Genomic DNA, 23,487 nt, shown 5'->3' with positions numbered 1-23,487 from the left:
AAGAAGCACACTTCTAACATCATTATTACATTCAAATTAGGTTTTCCCTTTTCTCCCTTCTGCCTTTTAAAACCAAATTGAAACAAACGTTCCAAGAAAACCTGACTGTAAGTTGAATAATACAAACCACATCCCTCTGAGCTAGGATATGAGCAATGTGCTTGCATGTTATATTTGAAAAGGTGCATCTGGAAATTCATGTTGTTAATTTTCAAGAAAAAAAAACCAACTACGTGTGATGCCAGCACCAAGTAAACAGAATAGAACTGCCCCTATTTTGTTAATGTGTATCATATATATCAATATGTCTGTATTTCTCAAACACTGTATATCTTCTCTGCCTAGGAGCAATCCTACTGTAACAAGTGATATCTGAACAAATTTTTGGGGAAAGATAAAAACTCCATTATATGACATGAAATATTATGACTAAGAGAGAGATTATACTAATCATGAATAAAAAGACAATGTTTGATCCTACTTATACTGAAAGTTTTCAATTATTTTTTTTTTTTAAATCTTTAAAATGAATTTTATCCTCAGGAAAATGATTAAAACCAGAAAAGCCTTGAGGTGTCAGATGGTGACATGGTTTTCTTCTTTATCTTTCTTTTTTTGTTGTTGTTGCTGTGAAAAAAAAAATCTGAGAGAATACAGCAAAGTGCATCATTAACTTCTTATTAATTTTATAATACAAAGGCAATTCCATTAAAATAGTGGTGCTGCAACTTTAAATTACAGAACTAGCTTGGTATTTAATGAGAGATTTAGCACAGCGGGGTTTCTGTTAAATTAAGTTGTGCCTTCACATCACAGTGGGAAAACAGGTGTATATTGGTTTAGAATTATGGAAATGTTGACTAATTCCAAGGCTTGTAATCAAACAGCAAGGCACCCTGCAATATTTTCTTCCAAGATTCTGCATTAATCATTTCTGTCTGGTCTTATTTTCTTCATGTCCACTAAAAGGGTGCAGGCTCAAAGGAGCAGATAAAGCGCTGGTGTTTTCATGTCTCTCTTAAGGATGAGGTTCACACAAAAAATAGATACAGAAACAGGCTGCAGGCTTAGCTCCTACCTAAATTAAACTGACTGTGCAGTCTTGGAATGGGGATAAATGTCACACCAAACCCCTCACTTTTTTTGGCTTCACCAGTGCCCATCCAAACCCTGCTTGCCAACTCATGCGGAGTAGGTCTGCGTTTAAGAAATGAATAGAGTAAGCCCCAAAATAACCTGGCCCCTATCACTTAATGGACATAGAGGCATTCTCTCCCACGCTTCTGCAGCAGCACGGGTTGTACCTGCACACAGGCAAAATGCAGGTGAGGTCCAGCCCCCACAGCATCCCTGCAGCCCCTGTGCCTGCATCTGCCATCACTCCCTACCTTACACTAACACATCACCTGCCTTTGCTTTCAGACTTTCTTCCTGGGTTATTTAAGGGTGCCTCTTACCTGACGCACGGTGGTATTACACTAACAGTGGAAGGCACAGGTTCTTTTGTTTCCAGAAGACACCTTATCACCGAACCTCCTCCACACCACACCGTATCTCATTTACTGGAGCCAGATTGATACTTGGTGCCCAAATGAACCTGATCCAAATCCACCCCATGCTGTAACCCTGCCAGCAGAGTGCTTCTATTTGCTCTGAGATTGTTTCACACACAGACCTACCCGCTACCCATTCCTGCTCCTTAGGTGAAAGCTGCTTAGCGGGCAAGGGCTAACAACATGGAAATTGCAAAAATTCGTATAAGCTTTCAGCACATGTGCCACAACTTTAAAACATGCTTAAAGGAAGTTATTTTGGGATAGCACAGATGCAGTGTAACTGTATCACCATATAGGCTGAATGTCAGCCTATGGCACGTGCAAAATACACATTCTGCTATATAATAAGTGCTGAATCACTCTCAAAGAGAAGTAACGGGTCTGCATTCGAGTCGCTCCTCTTTACTAGAGGTGTCTCTTTTAAGAAGTAGGTATAACTACTTACCTCAAAGTAAAATCTTAACATCTCTGGCAGCATCAGGTATACCTTAAAGCCCAGGCCCCAGAGTCACAGGAATGTAATTGTCATATTTCCTTAAAAGTTTGCAACCTCAGTCAGGGCAGAAAAACAGTTTAAAAAAAAAGATCCGTTTTAAATGGCAAAGAGCTAGAGAAAGCACTAGAAAAAAAATATCTTTCTGAGCTTTAGTAAAAAAATAATCAAAAGGTACAGTAGTCGCTTTAACTGCTGCATGCTCGTTAGCTGTACAAAAGCAGAGGAGAAAATGATGCCCTGCTCAAGCAAGATGCGACGCAGAGCTGAGCCAGGTTTGCCGCCTGTACATGAGGAAGTCGGGGAGGGAGCCTGCCTCCCCCCTCCCCGAGTCACTCGCTGGGATCACTAAGGTCTTTCAAAACAGCAGCCAGCTCATGGGGCTCAGGGAAGAATAGAGGAGCAAACAAAAGGACCCTCCCAGCTTCTTGCGGTGATGTAGAGATCTTGTGATAGAGCTTCAGTGTAGGGTCCCACACCCTACCTGGCCCCAGGGATGCTAGCTGGGCAGCATCCTGCTCCAGCGGCTCGGAACCACCCGCTCTGGAGTGTCCATCCTACCCAGCCCATCAGCATAGCCATTTGACTCCAGGTATGTTGGAGAGCATTCACACAAGTTGGGTTCAGTGCAACATTAGCTGAATTGGGTTAGTGAGCATTCCTCCAAGGGCTCAGCATCTGCTGGCACTGGGGACGGGAACCAACAACTGGGGCTGCAGAGCCAGAGGATGCTGAGCTTCAGCCTGAGCTCTGAAGGGATCTCAAAGGGAATCATCTCTCAGAGCCTTCCTTTCTCTCTGAGGGTGGCACCGCCATCCTCTAAACCTCCAAAAGCTCAGCCTGCCACTGTGAGGCTTGTAAGGTCCCTTGCAAGGGCTCATTGCCGCAAAGCATCCCTTGAATCTGAAGTGCCACAAATTTTCTTTTATTTTCTCACAGCTGGCCTACATCTGCAGATTTCCTACCACCGCTTTCAGCATTTTTACTTGCAAATGACAGAGGACTCCCATTTTACCGTGGCGAATTAGCAGGACTCACAGGTCCAACACACTTCTCTACGCTGCTCATTTCACTGACAGGTGAGGTGGCTTTCCTAACAGGAGTTGCATAAAGCGAACTGGCCAGATGTGAGTTTTTCAAACACAGTGTCCAATTTCACATACAGCCCGCAGGAACTAAAGGAGATTCTGGCCATATAACTGTCAGTCCAGTCACTGTTCTATTTATTTATACAGTGCTGTATACGTTTATTTCTTTTTGTGTCTGTAAGCATACACTCCAACACTTCCCCTACATCAAGAGGGAATATACCTCCATCCTTTATATTTTCCCTTTCCCATCCCCAAAGTATTTGGCTACGTTCAGCAGAAGAAATGACAACATTAGAACAAGCTTCCTGAGTGAAGCCATGCAATTACCAGCGATATACTCCTCTCTGGCCCTGTAACTTAAATCTGTCATACCGGATGATAACGCAAGCTACAGCTTGTACAACCTAACCACAACCATTTCAGCCAGCGGTGGAAGGTACCAGTGAGAACACACTTTTGAGGTGAGGTGGTGGCAGGGAACAGGGTGACACTGTGCAAGTAGCTACACAGTACCACGTTCTGCGGTACCCTGACGCACAGCCACCACACCAAAGCAGTCAGGTGGTTTAGAAATCATGTGGATAAAGGCTGCGGTTAACGAAGTTGGCTGTAGTTTGTCTTTGCCTCTTTTCTCCCTTTTCAAACTAGAAGTCCCAGTGGTGCAGCCTCTTTCTGCCATATGGTTCCCCCCCCCCGACCCTCCCTCCCCCTTATAATAATAAAAAAATTGAATCTACATTGCACTTCAGTAACTGCCTCTGGTCAGCAGGAATCAGCACCATTGCCAGCCAAGGGACTTCATACAGAAAGAGCCTTTTGAGATGATGCCATTGCTACAGGACTGGCACTGTTACAGGACAGACCATCAGGTTAGCCACCCTCCCTCGAAGGGACCAAGGTCATTTGGGGTACCAAGCAGCATTTTGAGCAAAAGGGCTATTTTGCTGGCGATAAAATAATTAGGATCAAAAAGTAAATGTACTCACCCCAGGTAAAGTTTTAATATTGTGCAGTGCATTCTGTGCCTCAAGAGCAGCTTTTCTTGTATAAAATGTTACGAAACAACAACCTATAGAGAGAAATGAAAAGCTTTCAGAAATTAGTGAGTATGATTTCTGAGAGTACAATAGGGAGGGAGAAAAAACAGTGGTTGAACAACATATTATGAAAGCTGGAAATGTGAATTATCATGAGGCTGCCTGAATGACATGAATAAAAGAAAGCTTGTATGGTTTAAAATAAAGAGTCACCGCTGCGCATTGCATCTATAGCACACCTACGTTGTTAGCGAACTGTAATCACTTAGAAATTAAGTTAACCAAAATCCAATTGGCTTTGTACAGTGTAAATAAGGTTATATTTTCTGAAGGCTCCCCATTATACTTTGAATATAAGCAGCATGGCAAGCTCAGGCAGAAGGAATTTATTGTTGCATTCCAGGCGAAAAATCGGGTTAAAGCAGGACCTTATTTAAAGGGTCTTGCATGTAAGAGCTACGGTTTGTTCCCCCCTATTTGTAACCAGGTAGGACTGGAGGTAGGACACTTATCTCAGTTGCAAAAATGAAAAATAAGTGACAGGAGAATTTGCCACTGTGGGATAGTGGAGGCTGCTGATGGCTGCCAGCATTAAGTGAGGCTCTGTTCACCCTGCGCCTGCCGACCCTTCAGTAAAGCAGATGGTTTTAGTTGCCTTCATCCTATGGTTTTGCCTTTGGCAGCATGGTCCAAATGGGTGGTCTGTGGGACCAAACATGTTGCTGCCACTTTCTCCGTGGCAAACTTTTAAAGTAATTCTTCCCACAGCGCACACAACCCAGGCTGCTCCACACCAGCCCCAGGGTGAGGTCAGAGCTCATAGGTAGATCCTTAGGGAAAAGCTAGAACATGAGAGGCACGGGAAAAAGCAACAAGGACCAGGATCTGACTTGCTACAATCTGTAATGTCCCACAGCAACAAAGTCTGCTCCTAGGCACGTGTGGGGCACTTGTGAGAGCTTGCTGCAGGAGGATCTTGCATCCATATTGCAGGGGATGCTCAACACACTACCCCAGCTTGTGACCTTAATTCTGCTTCCAGTGGGCGGGAAACCACTCTGACAGCATCGCTTGCATGTTTCTGTGAATAACATAAGATTTCAGGTATATGCACAGGAAAATTCCCACTTAAACAGCTCCCACCCAGCACAGTTAATCACTGATGCAGGAGCACCCTTAGAGACTGATCTGTTGCTGCTCTGTCCATAGGGGAAATGCGGTGGGGCAGAACGCAGCCCTTGTCCCATGGACATGGGCAGCCCCTGGTTTGGAGCCGTGTCACGTTAAGAAGAGACCCCAAAACTCCTATAGAGCTCTGTGGCTGCAGATGGGGTGCTCAGTGACCCAGCTGCTCTGGGGAGAGGGAAAACGTGCTGGGCAATGATGGCTGGGAGGCAGAAGCAGCTACTGGAATAAAAATCTACTTCATATCAAACAAGATGATGTAGATTTTACTGAAGAATCACAAACCAATTGTATTGTATTAATCCCAGAGATTTGTTACAATCCTGGAGAAAGTTAAAACCAAAGGATACATAGAAGAAACTCCAGCTCTTGAGCCTCAGTGTTCCGCTGGAGCACGACACAGATAAAATACGACACTGCTCCTCTGGGCAGTGAGCAAAGATGTTGCTTGCATCAGCTCCCTGATGTTGACCAAGGTGACGAACCACCTCCCACCTGACCTTCCCTCTTTTGCTCAACCTTGCAGCATCCCCGTAACAGCACAGGAGACCCAGGAGGAAGCGCGCAGAGAAGAACACAGCTAAAGAACGCTTTAAGTAACTGTGTGGTGGTGGCCCACGCAGGCAACACAACACGTAGGCAGGCAGGTAATGAGGACTTAATGCAGTTTGGAGGAACATTTTTCATACCGCCAACAGGTTCCTTAAAATTTCACAGTTTACAATAGAGATGGTTTAATAATGATATCAGTGAACTGAACACTGTCCGGCAGGGATGAGCACTACAGACAGCCGCAGCCTGTGAAAGGTCTGTGCTTCCTGTGAGTGTTTCTAAACCTTCTACTCCACTGGCAAATTCTCCACATGTAAATTATTTTACTCCAGAATGAAAATGGGAAACAGATCTGAGTTTGTGATATTTATTAGTGTGACTTTGAGACAACATTGTGACATTTTTCTATCCTGCCAGCCAGCTCCAATGTCTGTCTTCTATTGTTTCTTAATTTGATTTATTAGCTTGTTAATAAAGAGCTTTTTAGCCAGGAGAGAGGATTCAGTGGGGAAAATATCAAACAGTACTCATGACTTTGCAATTGTCGTATCTTTTACCATGGGTCCAAACAGTTTCATTTTTTTACTTCAGCTCTGTGGGTTTATTCCGATAAGGAGAAGTTTGAAATCTATTGGTTTATCATTCTTGGCACTACTTGAAAGAACCACACTTGAAAGATGAATATGCTGTGAAATACCCTTTAACTAGTCATTTTTGGGAAGTAACAATGCAGGAGAGAAAAATGTCTCTATGAATGAGGTCTGGGAGAAGACAGTAGCTTAATGGGAGCTGTGCAGATGTCTCCACCAGGTCATCAGACCTTGACAAAAATGGAGACTTTTAAGCTCACAGACCAACACATCTGAAAATGCACACATATAAAATCTTTCTCTGGACTCATTTTGCTTGCATCTTCTTGGGGGAGGGGGGGCAGCGGGACCCAAACAAAACAAACCAAACCACACAAAAACCCCAAAAAACACCCCACAACGAAACGAGAGACGGTTTGCTGTGGTCTAAGGAGACCACAGGCACCAGTTGTGGACACCTGATTCTGTAGCTATCTGCTAAAGCAGTCAGGGCTGGAGTGAAAAAGAAAATAAAAAAATACAGAAGAACAGAAAAGGCAGAAGTGCACACAGTCCTGAAGAAAACACTCCAGCTCAGCCTATGGACTTCCCAGATGTGCCCGCTGCCAAGTTATGCAAACCGCTGGCTTTGAAGATGCCTCCAGTGCAAAATCCCTTTGGCTCAGTACTACATCCCATAAGAGAAAGAACCAAATTCAGTCCTTTCTACAGAAATATTGGAAGGGAAGATGCCTGTGTAAGAGGACAGGGCTAATCTGTGTTTTAGGACTGGTAGCTGGCCCCTGCTGAAAGACAACTAGGAAACTACTTTTCTTCCTCCATTTTCCCAGAGAACATAATATTGCTGAAGACAAATCAGTGACTCCGCTGGAAAAGAAAATGTACATTTCCTACTGAGAGATAAGAAAAAAATAAAAAACCCAACCAACCTAACCCTCCTCTCCCCAGCTCCCTGCACACATAATTTTGGCTTCATCACCAACAAACTCGACAGCAGCTCAAACCACAACTAAACTTTTCTGACATCTAAATAACTCAAAGCCTGACAGTGATAACCTTCTCCCCTCCTAGTCAGGACAACTTAAAAGCTGAATTGGTGTGTGGACACGGTTCTGCCGATCCTCAACAGCCTGAAATACAGCCCAGTTTAATTCCACATGTGTTAGCATCTTCTCGACCAAAGGAACAGGAGCTTGTGCTCCCAGTCAGTGCCTCCAAGGCAGCAAAGCTCCTGTGTTTTGCTAAGTTGGTTGTGCTCTACTTGGAACGTATATTTACTACTGCGTAAGACATCTCTTCTTTGTACCTAGAAAAAATACTGAATGAATCATGCGGATCCCTCCAGTCCCTTAAGGACATCAGCAACAACCTCATGGCTATCCTGCCAGATGCTTGAACAGACTGAATAAAACCTGCCACCCCGTGCTGCACAGCGTCTAACAGCAACAAATGGGATGCCTGAGAAACAAAGGCAGAACCAGCCCTACCTCTCAGAGCATCTGACGAGAAAACGCTGCAGTGTGTACACTACAATGCTCAACTTCAACAGCTCATTAAAAAAAAGGGAAAAGATCTCTTATTTCAGCTTGTTTTCTCTCCCTCTCCTCCCCCCCCCCCCCTTTTTCTTTTTTTCAAAGGAAATTTAGTGCCAGAAAAAGACCTCAAGGTCCTAGCCATTGGGAGAGAGTTGACACATTCAATTCTCCATGACACATTCAATTCACAAGCCCCTGCTCAAGCTGCCAAAGGCACCAATTAGCACCAGTGGTGGAGATTTTATTTATTTAATTTCCACAGAAACCTGCTTAGCGAGACATCAACAGGGGCAAACAGCTTTGCATATGGCTACAAACAGCTTTATGTGAGTCACCGTCAAAGATGGCAGCAATGGATTACATGGGGATCATAAAGCCACAGCTGCACTACAGCGATCATTTAGAATTTAGGGATGGTCCCAAATAAGAGCAAATGGTGAGGACCTCACCCCACTGCACCCATGAACTTCTGCTGGCAGTGAACCTGGGTTTCTGGAGGGCGTTTGTGCGCATTGCGGAGTTACAACGAATTGCAGAGTTTTCACTGTGAAACTTCAAAAAATGCCATTCCTCTTATGAGCCAGCGGGTATTTTCCTAAGACCTGTGAGAAGTCCTGCAACGGGATTTCTCTCCGGTGCAACTTCTGCTCTACGACTCAAATTAGCTACATGTGAAACCCTGGCCCCCACCCACCCAGATGAGCAGACATGGCTTTGTTAGGCTGTAAGACACAGCCACACGGCATCACAAGGAGCTCCATGGTGTCGTTATTTTTATCACATTCTCCAAATTCAAACACAGACTAATTATTCCGTGCGAGATGTTTACTTTCCTAATTTTGAACCACTAACAAAAGGAAGCTCTTTTCCACTTGGAGATGTGGCTTACACAGTCCTGGCTGGCATTTAACAGCACTGGGATCTGTGTAAGAGGCTTTAATCTCTCAGCCAGGATTTCATGCTTGAATGAATACGGCAACCTCCATCTTGCTTCGGGTATGAAAAAGTCTCTTACAGCTCCCTAAACCAAATATGTGATTCCTAGGTTAAAGTTTCCAGGAGTTACACATGTGCATCGATATGAGAAAATAACCCTTGAATGCGGGCAGGAATGAAACCACATTGTTTTGCAAGATGTCTAAGGGTTTGATTTGCATGAAGTAAAGTATGTTCAAGTTTCTCAGGCCTGAGAAATTAACTTTCGGGAATTAAAAGAGAAAAGATAGAGGAGAACACACACACACACACACCCCCCTCATTCATCCGTCTGATTTATGAGTTTCTATAGTTTTCAACTGTCAAAATTTGTTAGTTTGGATCTCTCCTGCGTTGTGCATATTATCACCTGCTGCCAGTATGTGAACCCTAACCATAGGGTATAGAAATACAAGAGCTTATCAGTGCGCCTGCAAAGCCTGCAACAACTTAAAAGTATGAAATTTGCTTTACCTTCTAGACTAATAAAATAAACACTTCAAAACAGCTATAATGATTATCTGATGATTGAACTCTGTATTCTTTTAGCGAGTAATGGAATCCTGGCAGACAAATTCAATTCAAAATACATTCACATTCAGGACATCAACAAAGTCATCATGTTGTGAATTGAAAATTCCTTTAAAGGCTCCGTTTGAATTCTAAGGGGCTGACAGATCAAGGGACTGAAGGCACTGGAAGGCTAAATGACTGAAGTCCCGCTATGTTTCTTTCTTTCTGTGAATGAAGCTCACTTTTGTGTGTGCATTTGCAAGCAGAACAGGTGCTGGCTTCATACAAGCTCGGAATCTCAATGGGGACAGTAGCTTCTTGTCAATCCAGCGCAGTTCAAGCTAGTTTAAATTAAGGGGGATTTCTTTTTCTTTTTTTCCCCCCTTCCAAATGTTCCTCTCCTGATTTCCACATTCACTCTTCCACTAGCAAAATTTAAACATTACACTGCAATTTAAGAGCGCTGCCTTTTCAGAGTCTCTTGCATTCCAGCTGTTCACCGGAATGCTGAAAGATTTGCTCCATAAATCACAAACAGCTGCCCGAACAGTGTGATTTGCAACCAAACCCACCATGACTTACACCGTCATTTTCCAAAAGGCAATGAAGACATCAGAAATTCTCCTCCAGTAAAGCCACTGAAAAGACCTATTGCTACAGGAGTTCAGGTGCATGGTTGAGCAACAAGCTTTTCCACATTTGTTCAATTTGTTGTGGTGAAATGGGAACCTTATCTGGCATTTCTTCTGTATTACAGATTTTAGTGCAATAGCTAACCTGCATGGAAGACACCAGTTTAGCACTGGGAGAGGTTTTTCATAGCTTAGAGAATTTGGTTGGGTGACTCCACACAGAAACAGATAAAGACCTGAAGTGCCTGAAGAGCAAATACAGACAATCCTGACAATGAAAGCAAACGTTTCCAGAAACAAAAATCCCACTATTTCTGTAATTCTGCTGAACAAAGAAAGAAGGTGGCTGAGGCAGGGATGCATTTTGATTCCTACCTGCACCATCCTCTTGCTCTGTTGTATACGGAGTCACTCGAGAATACGAAGGCAATGATTCACTCCTGAAGCAATCCCTGACAGAATTGCCTTATACTGCAGAAATCAACCTTTAACGATGCCGCCTCCCAATTAGCTCAGGTTTGCTAATAGTTTGATATAATTGGCACCCTGATGGAAACCGTATTACCAATCCTGTCACCAGCCAGGAAACCGCATTGCCACGCTAATGACAGCACATATTATAGCAATGCCACTTCTAATATTAATATGTTAGCTGAATGTAGGCAGGGGCTCACATGCGAGAAGGATTCACAACTGGGACGTGCCAAATTCCACCCTGTGCTCTATTTTTCCTCCCGGTTGTAACACCCAGGGTGGCAACACACCAGCTCCAGCGTGCCCCAAACCGCCCCGATCGCATTAAAGCACAAATGCTCCAGGCCAGTAACAGCCCCGTAAATGGCCGGTGAAAAATGATCCCATGGAGCTCAATTTTTTCTCTCCATGCCTTGCAAGTTATGACGGCCTTTCTGTTAATTGGCCACAAGTCCTAGTTTGCTGTCAGCCTTCAGCTGCACCGGGGAGCTCTTTTGGAGGAGTCGCACTCTGTCATTCCTGTACCCTTGTGAATACGAATGCTCTCTATAAATGTCCTCTGCCTACAAAATGGAAGTGTGGGTTTTTTTCCTTTCCCTTTTTTTTTTTTTTTTTTTTCTTTCTTTTTGACCTAGATTAAATCTGCTGCATTTTCAAGCCTTTTGGGAAAGCAACTAAGAGCTAATACGCACCGGTTCATGTGCCACAACACTTCCCTACCCATTATTATGTAAATCTTGACTAAAGTGCGACACAGATAGAAAAGATATCAAGGGCAAAATTGCCAGAATCTGCTTTTCTTGCTTTCTGAATAAGCCACTTATATTAAACAGTTTAAAATGGCTAATAGCTGTAAAAGTATCTGAAGAATTTCAATGTATATTTTTTCATATAGGACAATGACAGTTTCTGCAGATTCCTGCACTCTCCTGCTGACTGCATAATGACCGGGAAGCGAATGGCCGGCACGCTGGCACTCTCTGGATTACTTTTCAAGAAAGGAACCAACTTCCACATTTGCTGCTTGGCAATACTCATTCGATATTTGCACTAGATGGTCATAAAGGAGGGAAAAAAAGCAGATGCAGAATTAGATTACCTACGTGGTGGCAGGGTAAATAAATACATAGAAATCAGGTTTATAGCACTGAGGTAATTTCATGTCATTATTAATTAATCTGTCCCTAAAGGAGCCACTGCTGCACACCGGGAGGTAAGCTGAGCTGTAATGGTCTGGGCTGACTAGCGGATGAGAGACGCCCAAACAAACGCAGAAAATGCTGTGGAGATAGAGGTGAGCAGTCAGTGGCATTGGACCCACACGTCAGCACTGCACCAACACCCCGATCTGTGGGTCGATGGAAACACCACTGGCCTGGCCTGGGATGTTCCTCCTCTGCTAGCCCCTTGTGTAAGTCCCTTGAGAGAGGCATTGCTTTCCCAGCCCTGCGAGACGGAAGGCTCTCAGTCAACAAACGCCAGCGAGAAAAACAAAGCAGCTGCTCAGTGCCTCTTGTTGACTTCATGTTTGGTCCATTCACATTTCTAGATCTCAGGGGTAGGTTGGGATCTTATACATCAGTCCATACAGCTTACAATAAAACCTGCGTGTCAGAGCTTTTGGGAAAAAAGATCTCAAGGGGAGAGGGTGGGGAGATGCTGTTCTAGCCTCTAGCTCTAAAGAGTCTCCACTGGGAAGTCACTGTACTTCCTGCCTGTAAAATATAGAAAATGATATACTCAAAATATAGACAAAACAAGAAACATTTTTCTTAATTGGAAATCATTCTAAACAAGGCCTGTCACTATGTATATACATTGCACCCTAAAGCAATATTGAATTTGGGGGGGACATCTAAATGAAAATACAAAACAAATAATCACTTATTTCTTATGCTGCCTTCTCCTCGTTTCCCCCTTACCTTTTCTTTTCTTCTTTTCATTCTTACTCTTGCACTAATTCTCTTTAATCTTTAAATCACTTTCTCCTCCCCTCAGACAAATCCCTACACTTTTCTTCCTAGCAGATGGCCATTGCTTCCTTTTTCCTTGACCAGGTAACAATGCCTGATTTGAGTTTATTGGCTTTGAAATGAATTAACATGTCATCTGTGCAAGTTAACTCCGAACTTTGACCATCTGCTAAACACGTCTTTGGATATAGTAGAGAAAGAGGGTTCAGAGAACAGATTCTAAAAAAAATGGAAATGAAAAATTAAGATGTGCTCCCTTATTAATCCATTCTTACAGCTGAAAACTGCTGTGACACTGTATTTCAATTCAGAAAGACTCTACAAAGATCATGTTTACATAAATTAATGCAGGCAGGGAGACATCTTTCCCTAATGACATTTCAAAAGCCCTACAGTCTCCAACCCTGACACTCACCAGTAGCAAATGCAACTTCCTAGGCACACACATCTTATAGTCCTGGATTTCCTTCTGTGTTTTCTCTCACTTGAATGCCTGAGAAAGATCACTAAAGACTGGTTTTCCCTGATAACACTTCCAGATCACTGCTCTGATGAAATCTCTAATTGCACTGCGACTCCTGAGGAACCACTCAAATTGTACTTCAACTAGGAGGCAACTCTGTAGTGAGGAAAAAACCTCAGAATAGCATAGTTTTACCATAAAACTATCCCTTTCAGATCTTCAAATCTTTGACTTTGTTAATTGAAATTTATACACCTGCACTGTCACTATTAAAAACTTACATTTTGTATCAGAAATCACTTTCACTGGCTAAATGCCAATGGCGTCCTGGGTCACACCAGGCAGACCACTGCAAGCAGCTCAGTGGTGATCCTTGCCCTCTGCTCAGCCCTGCGGAGACATATCTGGGGTGCTGTGTCCTGTTCTGGGCTCCCAAGTACAAGGCAGACATGGACATACTGGAGGGAGTCCAGTGAATGGTGATAAAGATGATGGAGGGACTTGAGCATCTCTTATATGAAGAGAGACTGAAAAAGCTGGGACTGTTCAGCCTGGAGACAAAAAGGCTCAGGGGGGTCTTATCCATGTCTATAAATATCTGATGGGGAGGAAGTAAAGAAGATGAAGCCTTCTCAGTGGTGCTTAGTGACAGGACAAGAGGCCATGGGCACAAATTAAAACAGAGGAAATTCCATTGAAAAATGAGAAAAAACATTTTTACTGTAAGGGTGATCAAATGTTGGCACAGTTTGCTCAGAGATGCTGTGGACTCTCCATCCCTGGAGATATTCAAATCCCACCTGGACACAGCCCTGAGTAACCTGTTGTAGGTGACCCTGCTTTGAGCAGGGGTTGGATGAGATGAATCCCAGGGGTCCCTTCCAACATCAGCCAGCCTGTGTTTCTGAGAAATGGCAATAAAGGAATCTAAGTGACTTGTCCGCGGCATCCCATCTAACAGAACTTAACTTCCTCAGAAATGCATTGCAAGCTTATTTAACCTCAGTAGACAACATCAGTTAAATTACCGTTTTATCATTGTACCCGTTAGTTGGGAACCAGCTCTCGTTCACTAACAAATTTCACACACAAGTACTTTAGTTTTTTCATGGCAATAACACAGATTTTTTATTTTTTTTTTTAGAAACAGAACCAGATACATTAAAACCTCAGCACAGCCCACGTTGTCAGAGACATGCAAGACAATAATAATGTCTTGTGTCACACCTTGCCTTCAGAAGTAGATCAAGAAATTTATGAATTCAAAAGCTGATATAATGATGCATTATTTAAGTTAAAGTCTATCCAGTCCTGTTGTATCTGACACAATGAAGTTTTGTTTAAATTTCTTGCATTCCTTCAGTATTACAAGACCACTCATCTACCCACAGCCCTGACAGCTCTAGAACTCTGAGCCTGTGTCTTCTAAAGACAGTACAGGAAAAGCCAGATCTCGCAGTACAAAGAGACAAAGGAGGAAGAGGTCCAGGGAGAAGGAGTTCTAAAAGAAGGCACAGGGTGGAAAGGTTGCTGCTGCTGACACTTCATGAAAACCCATTAAAAAAAGAACAACAAAACCCCAACCCTGTCCTTTACCCCAAAACTTGGTAAGAACATAGTGTATGGCTTGGTTTCAACACTTACCTGGCCTTGGAAGACCTGGATACCATTTTTGCAAGAGAATCTAAAAATCTGACCTTGGATAATTCATTTCTAGGAATAGGATGCTGAATTTCTTCTGAGAGTGATGTTCAAGGCCCATCTGAGTCTTCCAATGCTTTTGAACAATCTGGCCTTTAATCTCCCTGTGCCCTAGCTTCACCTTGTCAAGTGGAGAGAATAAAATGTCCTGAGCTCAAAGAATTACTGTGAAGCAATTGTTTTTTAAAATTTTTAAAAAAGAAAAAAGAAAAAAAAAAAAAGGAAAAAAAGTGAGGTGAAAAGATACTGCAGTAACAGTGATGTGAGTAACAGCGGGGCAATTCTTGCAGATGCTGCTTCCACCTAGCGCAATACAGCCTGGCATGCTTCCTCCAAGAATTTGCTGATATGACATGGAAGAAATCAATACAAAGACATTTGAACTGGCTTAAGGGGTGCTTAAGCAGCACGGGAACAACTTTTGGGTTAAATATTGCCTCAAAGTACCCTGAACTAAAATCAATGAAAACCTACTTTGCCCAGCACCCCCCAACCCCATATTTGACTGCTTTTGGCCAAGCCATCTAACAGGGGGCTCCATCCTCAGCCGGTCAAAGAACTGACAAAGCCTCCACCCTAAGTCATGATTTCTTACAATACACACACTACTTTCAGGGAGATAATTTTCATCTATTTTAAAAGTTTTTTTCTTAGAAATGTGTTAGCTTTCCCCATCTTTAAAACTTGGGTCTAAATCCATCGCCTGAATAGCTCAAACTCCCTGCTCTGTTTGCCCAAGATGAAGTCAAACACTTTCATTTCTTTCTTGACTCCAACATTATAAACCCTTACTTATCTTGTATTGATTTCTGGGCATTCACAGTTTCACTCTCACAGGGTCACAGCACATGTCAAATCTTTCCTACACTGTGTACACCTTCAAGCAGTGTTTCATCTAAGGAGCTTCACTTTCCCTGAACTTGTTAGCAGGGACACATTTATTCTCCAATTAAGCTTTTTCAATAATAAGAATTTAAAAGAAATAGCAGAATTTCCTGGCAATTCTTCTATCTTTCTAGTTGGTTGAAACAATTTTATGCAGATGAGGATGCAACTCCACAGAGCCTTTGAACTTTAAGCATCATCTTTACTTGACTTTGAACTCTCAACAGGGCCCATGATCTTTCAAAGCAATATACTCTGCCTGTGGAAGCTTCAAACAAAGGGGGAAAAAGGCATGGGTAGAAAAAAAATGCAAAAGATGTTTTTTTAAAAATGCTTGATGCTCCTGGAAATAAAAAAAAATAAAAAAAACCAACAACTGAGTGGCATCTGAAGAAGTGTATTCGGCACTCAAGTGTTTCCTTAATTAATTGTTTAGATGAGTGCTAAAATAAATGCAGCAGCAGCAAAGATAAACAAACCACTTTAGTAATAAAGCCATATATTTGTGCAGACACACAAAAATAAATGACAGCGCTTAATGAGCACAAGCAATAAGAACGAAGAGCACACTCTGTGTGTGGGATCCACGCTCAGAAAGCTCAAGCTCAAAGGTATTTGAGATGTATCTCCCAACAGCCTCCCAGCCTGACTCACCTTTGCCCCGTGTACAGCATCTTGTTTTGCACAGCCTAACAGTGTAAAAATTAAAAGTATCCTGATGAAGAAATGCAGCTCATATTTCGCCCTGCCCAGGCAGCCTCGTAGGAGCAAGGAAAATACTTGTAGTAAGAGATTTTTATCCCAGTTTATTATTGTTGTTCTTTACTTTTGCCTGATGATGATTCACTAATGTTAAAGCAGTGAGAGGAGATGCAGAATAGACGTGTAACGCACGTACTTTCAAAATGAGAGAGAAAAGCTAAGATGATTCATACAGTCTTTTCCTTGTGACTGGAAAATTAGCTAACAAAGTATGAATACTGAGGGAAAGTGTTATCTTGCAAATCTAGGAAAGCAGTTTTAATAGAATTATAAAACTGTCAAAGGCAGGGAAATTCAGATAAGCTTGCCTCTCAGAGAGGACAGCATTATGCTTCCACATGTAATTCTTCCAAAGTTTTATCTGGTCCTATCTGTGGATTTCCCAGAAACAGGCTTCCCATATTTCCCCATAAAACTATTTCATTATCTCGCAAAGATTAATTTCAAAAAAACTTTACCTTCATGGCAAACACTTCCAGCTTTGCTTAATTTCCCATTACTATTTATTTCTTGAACACCTTCCTAAATAAAGAAACTGCTCTGCAATCTTTGCATAAATGAATTGATAACCAGAGTAAAACAGTAAACCCCCATTTATCATACAAATAAATACGTTATTGCCCCCAGAAGTCTTCACACAAATGATGGTTTCTTTCTTGCTACTATCAACCATGTATAATCTGGAAAACTCATTAAAAAATCTATTGACCAATACTGAGTATCTATTAAGTGAAGGGAATATCAAGAGTATGTTGGATGACCCATGGGACGTGTCTCAAGTTCTCTATTAATACCGTTCAGAGCCACCTAAACAAGCTAGTGCCATGATATATAGGCCCTATGGCTCTCCAAAGATCAAGATGCGGCACTTAATCAGATCAAGATTTAAAATAAATCTCCAGCAGCCTGTTTCCAAGTTATGACAAGAGAAATACTTGGCTGGAGTGGTATAGGCTGTATGAAATGATTGGCAACTTATCAAGACAAGAAGAGAAAGAAGCTGGATGATTGGCAACTTAATCAGAGGGAGAAGGAAAAATAGAGAAAAGGAACAAAACGAGTGCCTAAACAGCTCTGTGTTGGCTCCCGCGGCTGTCAAAGGTGGCCTTGAGCAGGCAGTGGCAGGAGGGCTTACACTGAAGCTTGTCTGCAAAGTAGATGAGACTATTCAGTGTTCCTTGGCATCAAGAGCGTGCGGATCCGGAATGTATCTAATCACGTTTGGAGTAGCACGATTCTGTATGGCATTCTCCGCAGGTCACTGCAGCAGCCACAGGAACACGTCCAACAAAGTAGTGCAGACGTGCTGCTTAACAGTACTCTGCTACCAAAAAACTCACACAGCTTTGGAACAAAGTCCTCAGTCTTATCGGAAAGCTAAAATCCCCCATAAATATGACAAGATAAAATAAATAAATAATAATAAAAAAAAATCCAAGGGGTCCTTGTACAGTGTTTTGTCTTCAGCCCCTGCTCCTTCTCTGACAAAAGGCTTGCTCTTTTAATCAGCATTCAGGCCACATGAGGACCGACCTGAACAATCACAGTATTTTGGTAGCAGCATCCTTTAGCTAACGTTACTGTGTGCCTTCGTCTTTTATTCAAGATGTTATTGCTTAAAATACCTATGTTGGGCAAAAACTATGCCAACTTTTCCTGAAGAAGAACTAAGGAATGGTAGGTTAGAGGTTAGATTGTCAAATGAGCTTTGCAACCACCAGTACTTGCTGGGAACAAGCGTTGCTTGTCTTGTCACAAAAAAACAACAAACCCAAACCAAACCTTACTCATAGATGATTTGTATTTATCCACAGAGTGCTGTAGGTCAACAGAGAAACTGAAAAATTATGTCCTAAAAATATGAAATTTCTTTTCCCACTAGAGATGGGGTATAGGGGAGTCAAGGATATGCTTGGTGGGCAGTCCTGGTAAGATTGGGACTCACATCTTACACAGTATTTTGGCTCCTGCTAAGCCTTATTAGGGAAAATCTAAAGATATTTGCAAGCAATTTGAAATCTTCTGTCAGACTGCAGCATTACTCACTCTTGCATTTTGTATGCAAGAAAGATAAAGCTTAATGTATAGCAAAATTATTTCTGGAACGGCATATTGCACTTTTTCACTATGTGTCAAAGCTTATGATACGCATTAGAGACAGCTAAGTGATTACTTGTCACCCTCTTCTCATTCCATCAGTCTTAAAAGATAGGATAAAAAAAGCTTTTCATGTGCAACAACAGGCTACATATTAGTCCTGCAGAGTTATCAAAAATGTGGAACTAAATATCAGACAAGCCCAATTTAAAACACTGAAACACTTCTGAATTCTAAAACAACTAGGCTAATTTACAACACGTGGCCTGACATGCTGGAAGTTTGAATCCTTTTCTGGCTTTTTAAAAGGGGACACATTTTTTCATCTTAGTCATAAAGTAGCACAATCAAGATACATTCCTTTCTTTCTCCTGAATACAATTCAAGAGGAACTCTTACACCTCCCAGAGCTGTTTGCGGAAGATTCGCATTTCACCTGGGAAGATATACACAGGAGTAACAGACCAAAGAAAGGCAAACCACCACTACAGCTGACCAAGAGCACCATCTTCTTATCCTGTGGCTTCCAGTGACGCTGTGCTGCACATCTACTCAGTCTTCATTGCTAGGTCCCCCAGTTCTGCTTGTTAATCAAGGATTCTGGGGTGCTATGGAGGTTAATCAGGTGAGGCTTGCAGTTTCCTCCTCTACTCTTCATGATGGTTGCTCCCAGAAAACACACGCATCTTGAACGCTTTTGATCCCACTGTCACCATGCACTGTTTGTTTCAGTATTATTACTATGGACTGTTTGTTTCAGTATAATTATTATGGATAATTATCATCAAACAGTGGTTGCTCAACATTATATTCTTACGGGAAGGTCAATCAATTGCACGAAGAAACTAAACCAAAAGATCTTGCGAAGCCAGATCTGAAATTGAACTTGCCAAAAGAAGCTGAACTGTGGTCAAGCCAAGTCCATACAGAGAAAGGCAGCCGAGGTTCACTTCTCGGTCAGCTGTAGCTAGAGGGCTGACTATTGTTTAAGACCCCCAGAAGTTTTCTTAAATACCTGTAAGGAGCATGCACGATGCATAATTAGCATAGTACCATCTATCCTTGGGAAATGAATGAACACATATGACTCTTCTGAGAAATGTAATGCATGAACACATATATGGTCTATATAATCTTGCCTAAATGTAACATATGGCATGCACGTTAGGTGGAGCATCCAGCGCTGCAATAAAGGAATAAAATGCCCGCATCTTCATGCTACATCAGTGCTAAGGAGTTTTCTTATTCCTGATTTCATTGACACCACTGGGGTTGAGACTTAAACCAACACTGACATTGGCAATGCAACACTGCTTGACTGTGGTACTAAAAAGTCATTATGTGTGTTACAATATCCATTGGGTTATTGCCTGTGTTTTAAGACAAAGAGAAGACTGCATAAAGTGTTCTTTAATTTACCACATTCATGATGCTAGTGATGGCAGCAACGTTGCTCAAAACTGAGTCTTGAAGAAAATTTTGGCTCCCCTAATACAGAATACTGGAATTTACAAGATAAAACAGGGAAAAAAAGGTACAGCACACTCACAACACTTTTGTAAGGTTTCCACCTTTGCAACACACATGGACAATGGATTTTAAATGAAAGTTCTGTTTCTCTATACTTAAGGGAAATATTTTAGTATGACTGCATCTGTGAATGAAGACATTCAAAAAGCCATTATGTTTTCAACTTAGGTTAATAATAAGGCTATTTTTCCACCCACTCTCTGGCACAGCTGTAATGTTCTTGGCCTCAAGTGGGAGGCAATGTGGAACAAGGATTAGCAAGATGGATTATATACAACATACAGTGCCAGTTCATATAAAATATTACTAGATTGGAAATGACTGTTTACTGTCTCACTGATTACATGACCACTTTTTTTCCTTCCAAAGAACATACAGTATGTGGCGCTCCTCTATGCCAATAAAGCTTAGTGCATCGCACCTGGGTAATGACAAATTAATTTTTGAGCTAAGCCTGATGAGGGGGTCAGCCAAAATCTTAGGCAGAGTTTATCCCCAGCACTACTTTACATGACAGAAAATGCATCTCTCCCATTCATCAGTATTAGCACAGAACAGGGATTATACAACAGAAAATAATAAAGGTGGGGGGACTAAAATACAAAAAAAACCCAAAAAACCAAAAGGTTAGGACTGTGTCTGTTTACAGTACAACAATAAAACATTTAACCTTGGGGGGGTGGGGGTTTGGAAACAGCATCCCATGGTCCACTTCCTAATAAAATTGGACAAAACATTAAGGAATCCACTAAACAGAACAAGCGTGGATTTGGCAGACAACAAGCTGGATGAACTAGCAGTTCATCTTTTTTCAGTTAAGTTAACTTCAGCAGTAACTTTTTTCAGTTAAGTTAGATTTCCAAACCTGAGAACTTTGCACCTTGGAACGAGATCTCTTGCCCAATCTTGAGACCCACCTCTCTTGACCAAGGCCATAGTGGCTCAGCCATGAACAATAACCCCTGGCTCCTGGCATGACCAGGTACCATCGCACCTCAAACCCAGGAAACTGTGTGGCTCCAAGTTTTATGTCCTGTCCAGGTATAAAATGTATTTTACCACAAAGTCATCACAAGATGTTCCAGTACTAATCGCTCAGCAGTCCCCATCACTCGGACTACTGGCCACAGCCACTGCCAAAATGTCAGCAATACTTCAGAGCTGAAAAATGTTTTCTTTAATAATTATAGTGAGAGAGCTCTTTCACATGAAAGAGAAACAGAAGTGCTTCAAAATGGCAAAATCACTTCTTGTCCTTAAGCAAAGCTCCTCTGAAAGAGCTGTTTGCACAATCCAGACACCTCCATTTTCATGTAAATAGTTTATTGATTTAATAAAACATATAAACAGGCTTATATCATTGTTCTACCAGCTGCAGATGATCTATATTCACTGAGTAAACTATTCCCACAAAAATATTTTCATTCAAATTAATCTTAATGTTCACTCCTCCTTCCCCCACAAGCTAACATCTAGGCACTTTGAAATGCACATTAGCTACTTCAATAAGTAAGATGAGCAATTCTTGGTTTTCTTAACCACACAGGGCATAAGTGGATGATCTCTTTACATGCCCTGGACGATGAAAAAGACATTAAGTATTAGAACGTTTCCTGCCTGAGCAGCCCAGGGAGAGCAAGCCAAGTTTGCAGGCTCACTCTCACTGTCATTTCTTGAGCGTCAGAGTTTCCATGAGCAGTGCCTCCCAGAGTCAGGTCATGAAAGCCTCAGCTCTGCAAGCCCCAGCCTCTTTTTTGGGGTGTTGTTCCAATACTGTGAGCAACTACCCAAAGTCTGGAAGTCTGCTCCTTTGACGTGCTTGATTTGGCAAATAGTGTCAGATGAGAAGAAAAAAAAAGAAGGAAAAAAAGGGAGAAGTAGGCACATTCCCTTCTCCTACTCATTCGCTAATGAACTTTAAGCTTTTTTCTTTAAATCTTATTTAAAATTTCAGCCCTTTACAGTCAGACCAGCAAGAACAGATCTTTACTTCAAAAAAGATGCACAAAGCCCTTTTTGTTGAGGACATGGGTCCAAAACCCTGGCGCCTGGGCTGTGCAGCTTTCAGCACAGGCACGCTTTCAATCCTTCTCGTTCATCTATGCCATCAGTGTTTCAGGACAAAGATCATTTTACCAATCTGTTTGCACAGCATATTGTACAATCTGTTACGTGCATCTGCAATACAAACAGCAAATGATAATAACAGCATGTGGACTGGAGCCCCAGATTTTGGGTCCCTTTGTTATCTCTGGCGCATGGACCCTGATCCACAGTGGAGCGGCTGCACTTCTGACTTGCCGCGTGCACACTATGTGCCATGGGCACTCTCCATGAAATCTAAATACTGTACATTCCCTATAGGGAAAAACAAAACCAAACCCCAAATGTTTATTTTTTCCCTTCCTCCTATTTCAAAAAGAGTCATTCAAAAGTTAAAACCATGACTATACCAATGGGAATGAGACATCACATTACCTTTTGTAATATCCTCCTTAAATACAAAACAAAGCCATAAAACTTAGGGAGAAAGAGGAATAGTTTGTGCCAAATGCTACCTAAAGAATGTTCAATCTTCAATGCTACATACAGATGTAGGAAAAAAAATCCCTACTTTTAAACAGATTGTTCCCCAAAATCACATCTGACTGAACTGTAATAATGTTTCTCATCCTTACTAAATATTTGTCTTTTTTTTTTTTTTTTCCCCCCAGATAGCAAGCACTTCTGGCATTTGCTGCACAGAATGTCGCACTGTGACTCCTTGCAGCACAGATTGCCAGTCTGCTGCTTTACATGCTGATTTCTCTTTTGTGAACCAAGACCTTGAATATTTTCATGAGGGAAAAGCAGATCAATGATTTTTTAAGAGAGCTAAACAACTCTGTGTAATGAGCGTCAGTTGACACGGGCAATTACTCTCTCTTTTTCCCCAAAAAAACAAACCCACAAAAACAGAGAGGAGATTGTAACTCCTTTGAATGGCATGTGCCTTGCTGATTGTACCAGAATGTCAACTGCATGCATAAACACGGGTGGGTGAAGTTCAGGAGTGACATGCGGATCATTAAAATGTGACATGTGTAGGTGAATAACTTTTGCCATTTGATTCGGCCAACAATAAAGAAAGTTGCTGTAGAAATTATTCCACTGTTTCCCCATCTCCATAAAAGAGCAGTTCAAACTTTTTTTTTTCATTTTTGTTGCTGAATGAATAGAGCATAAAAGTAATTTTTGCTAGAATTATGTATTCACTTTTTCAAGAACATGTATGAAAGGAAAATAAAATAGTATCAAACATAAAGGAGACACATACTTCAATGGTATTTTTGACATTCAAAAATATTCTGCAAAAACATCCAATATATCACATTTCCTCCTTGATGGTAAAAACATAAGAGCAGAGAAGGAAAACCATGGATATCGTTATCACTGGCTTGAAG

General features: G+C 41.8%; 1 protein-coding gene across 11 annotated transcripts in view; it reads right to left on the bottom strand.

Annotated features, from left to right (window-relative positions):
* CELF2 (CUGBP Elav-like family member 2) overlaps positions 1 to 23,487 on the bottom strand; it is a 376,931-nt gene that overhangs the window by 95,675 nt on the left and 257,769 nt on the right. For all 11 annotated transcript variants that reach the window (XM_040595111.1, XM_040595113.1, XM_040595115.1 and 8 more), the window contains one exon: positions 4,127 to 4,209. In XM_040595111.1, coding sequence (XP_040451045.1) covers positions 4,127 to 4,209 — 83 coding nt within the window. The remainder of the gene's footprint in view (positions 1 to 4,126; positions 4,210 to 23,487) is intronic.

Source organism: Falco naumanni, chromosome 5 (assembly GCF_017639655.2).
Source record: "Falco naumanni isolate bFalNau1 chromosome 5, bFalNau1.pat, whole genome shotgun sequence".
Classification (NCBI taxonomy): Eukaryota; Metazoa; Chordata; class Aves; order Falconiformes; family Falconidae; genus Falco; species Falco naumanni.
This window is presented reverse-complemented; position numbering and strand designations above follow the sequence as displayed.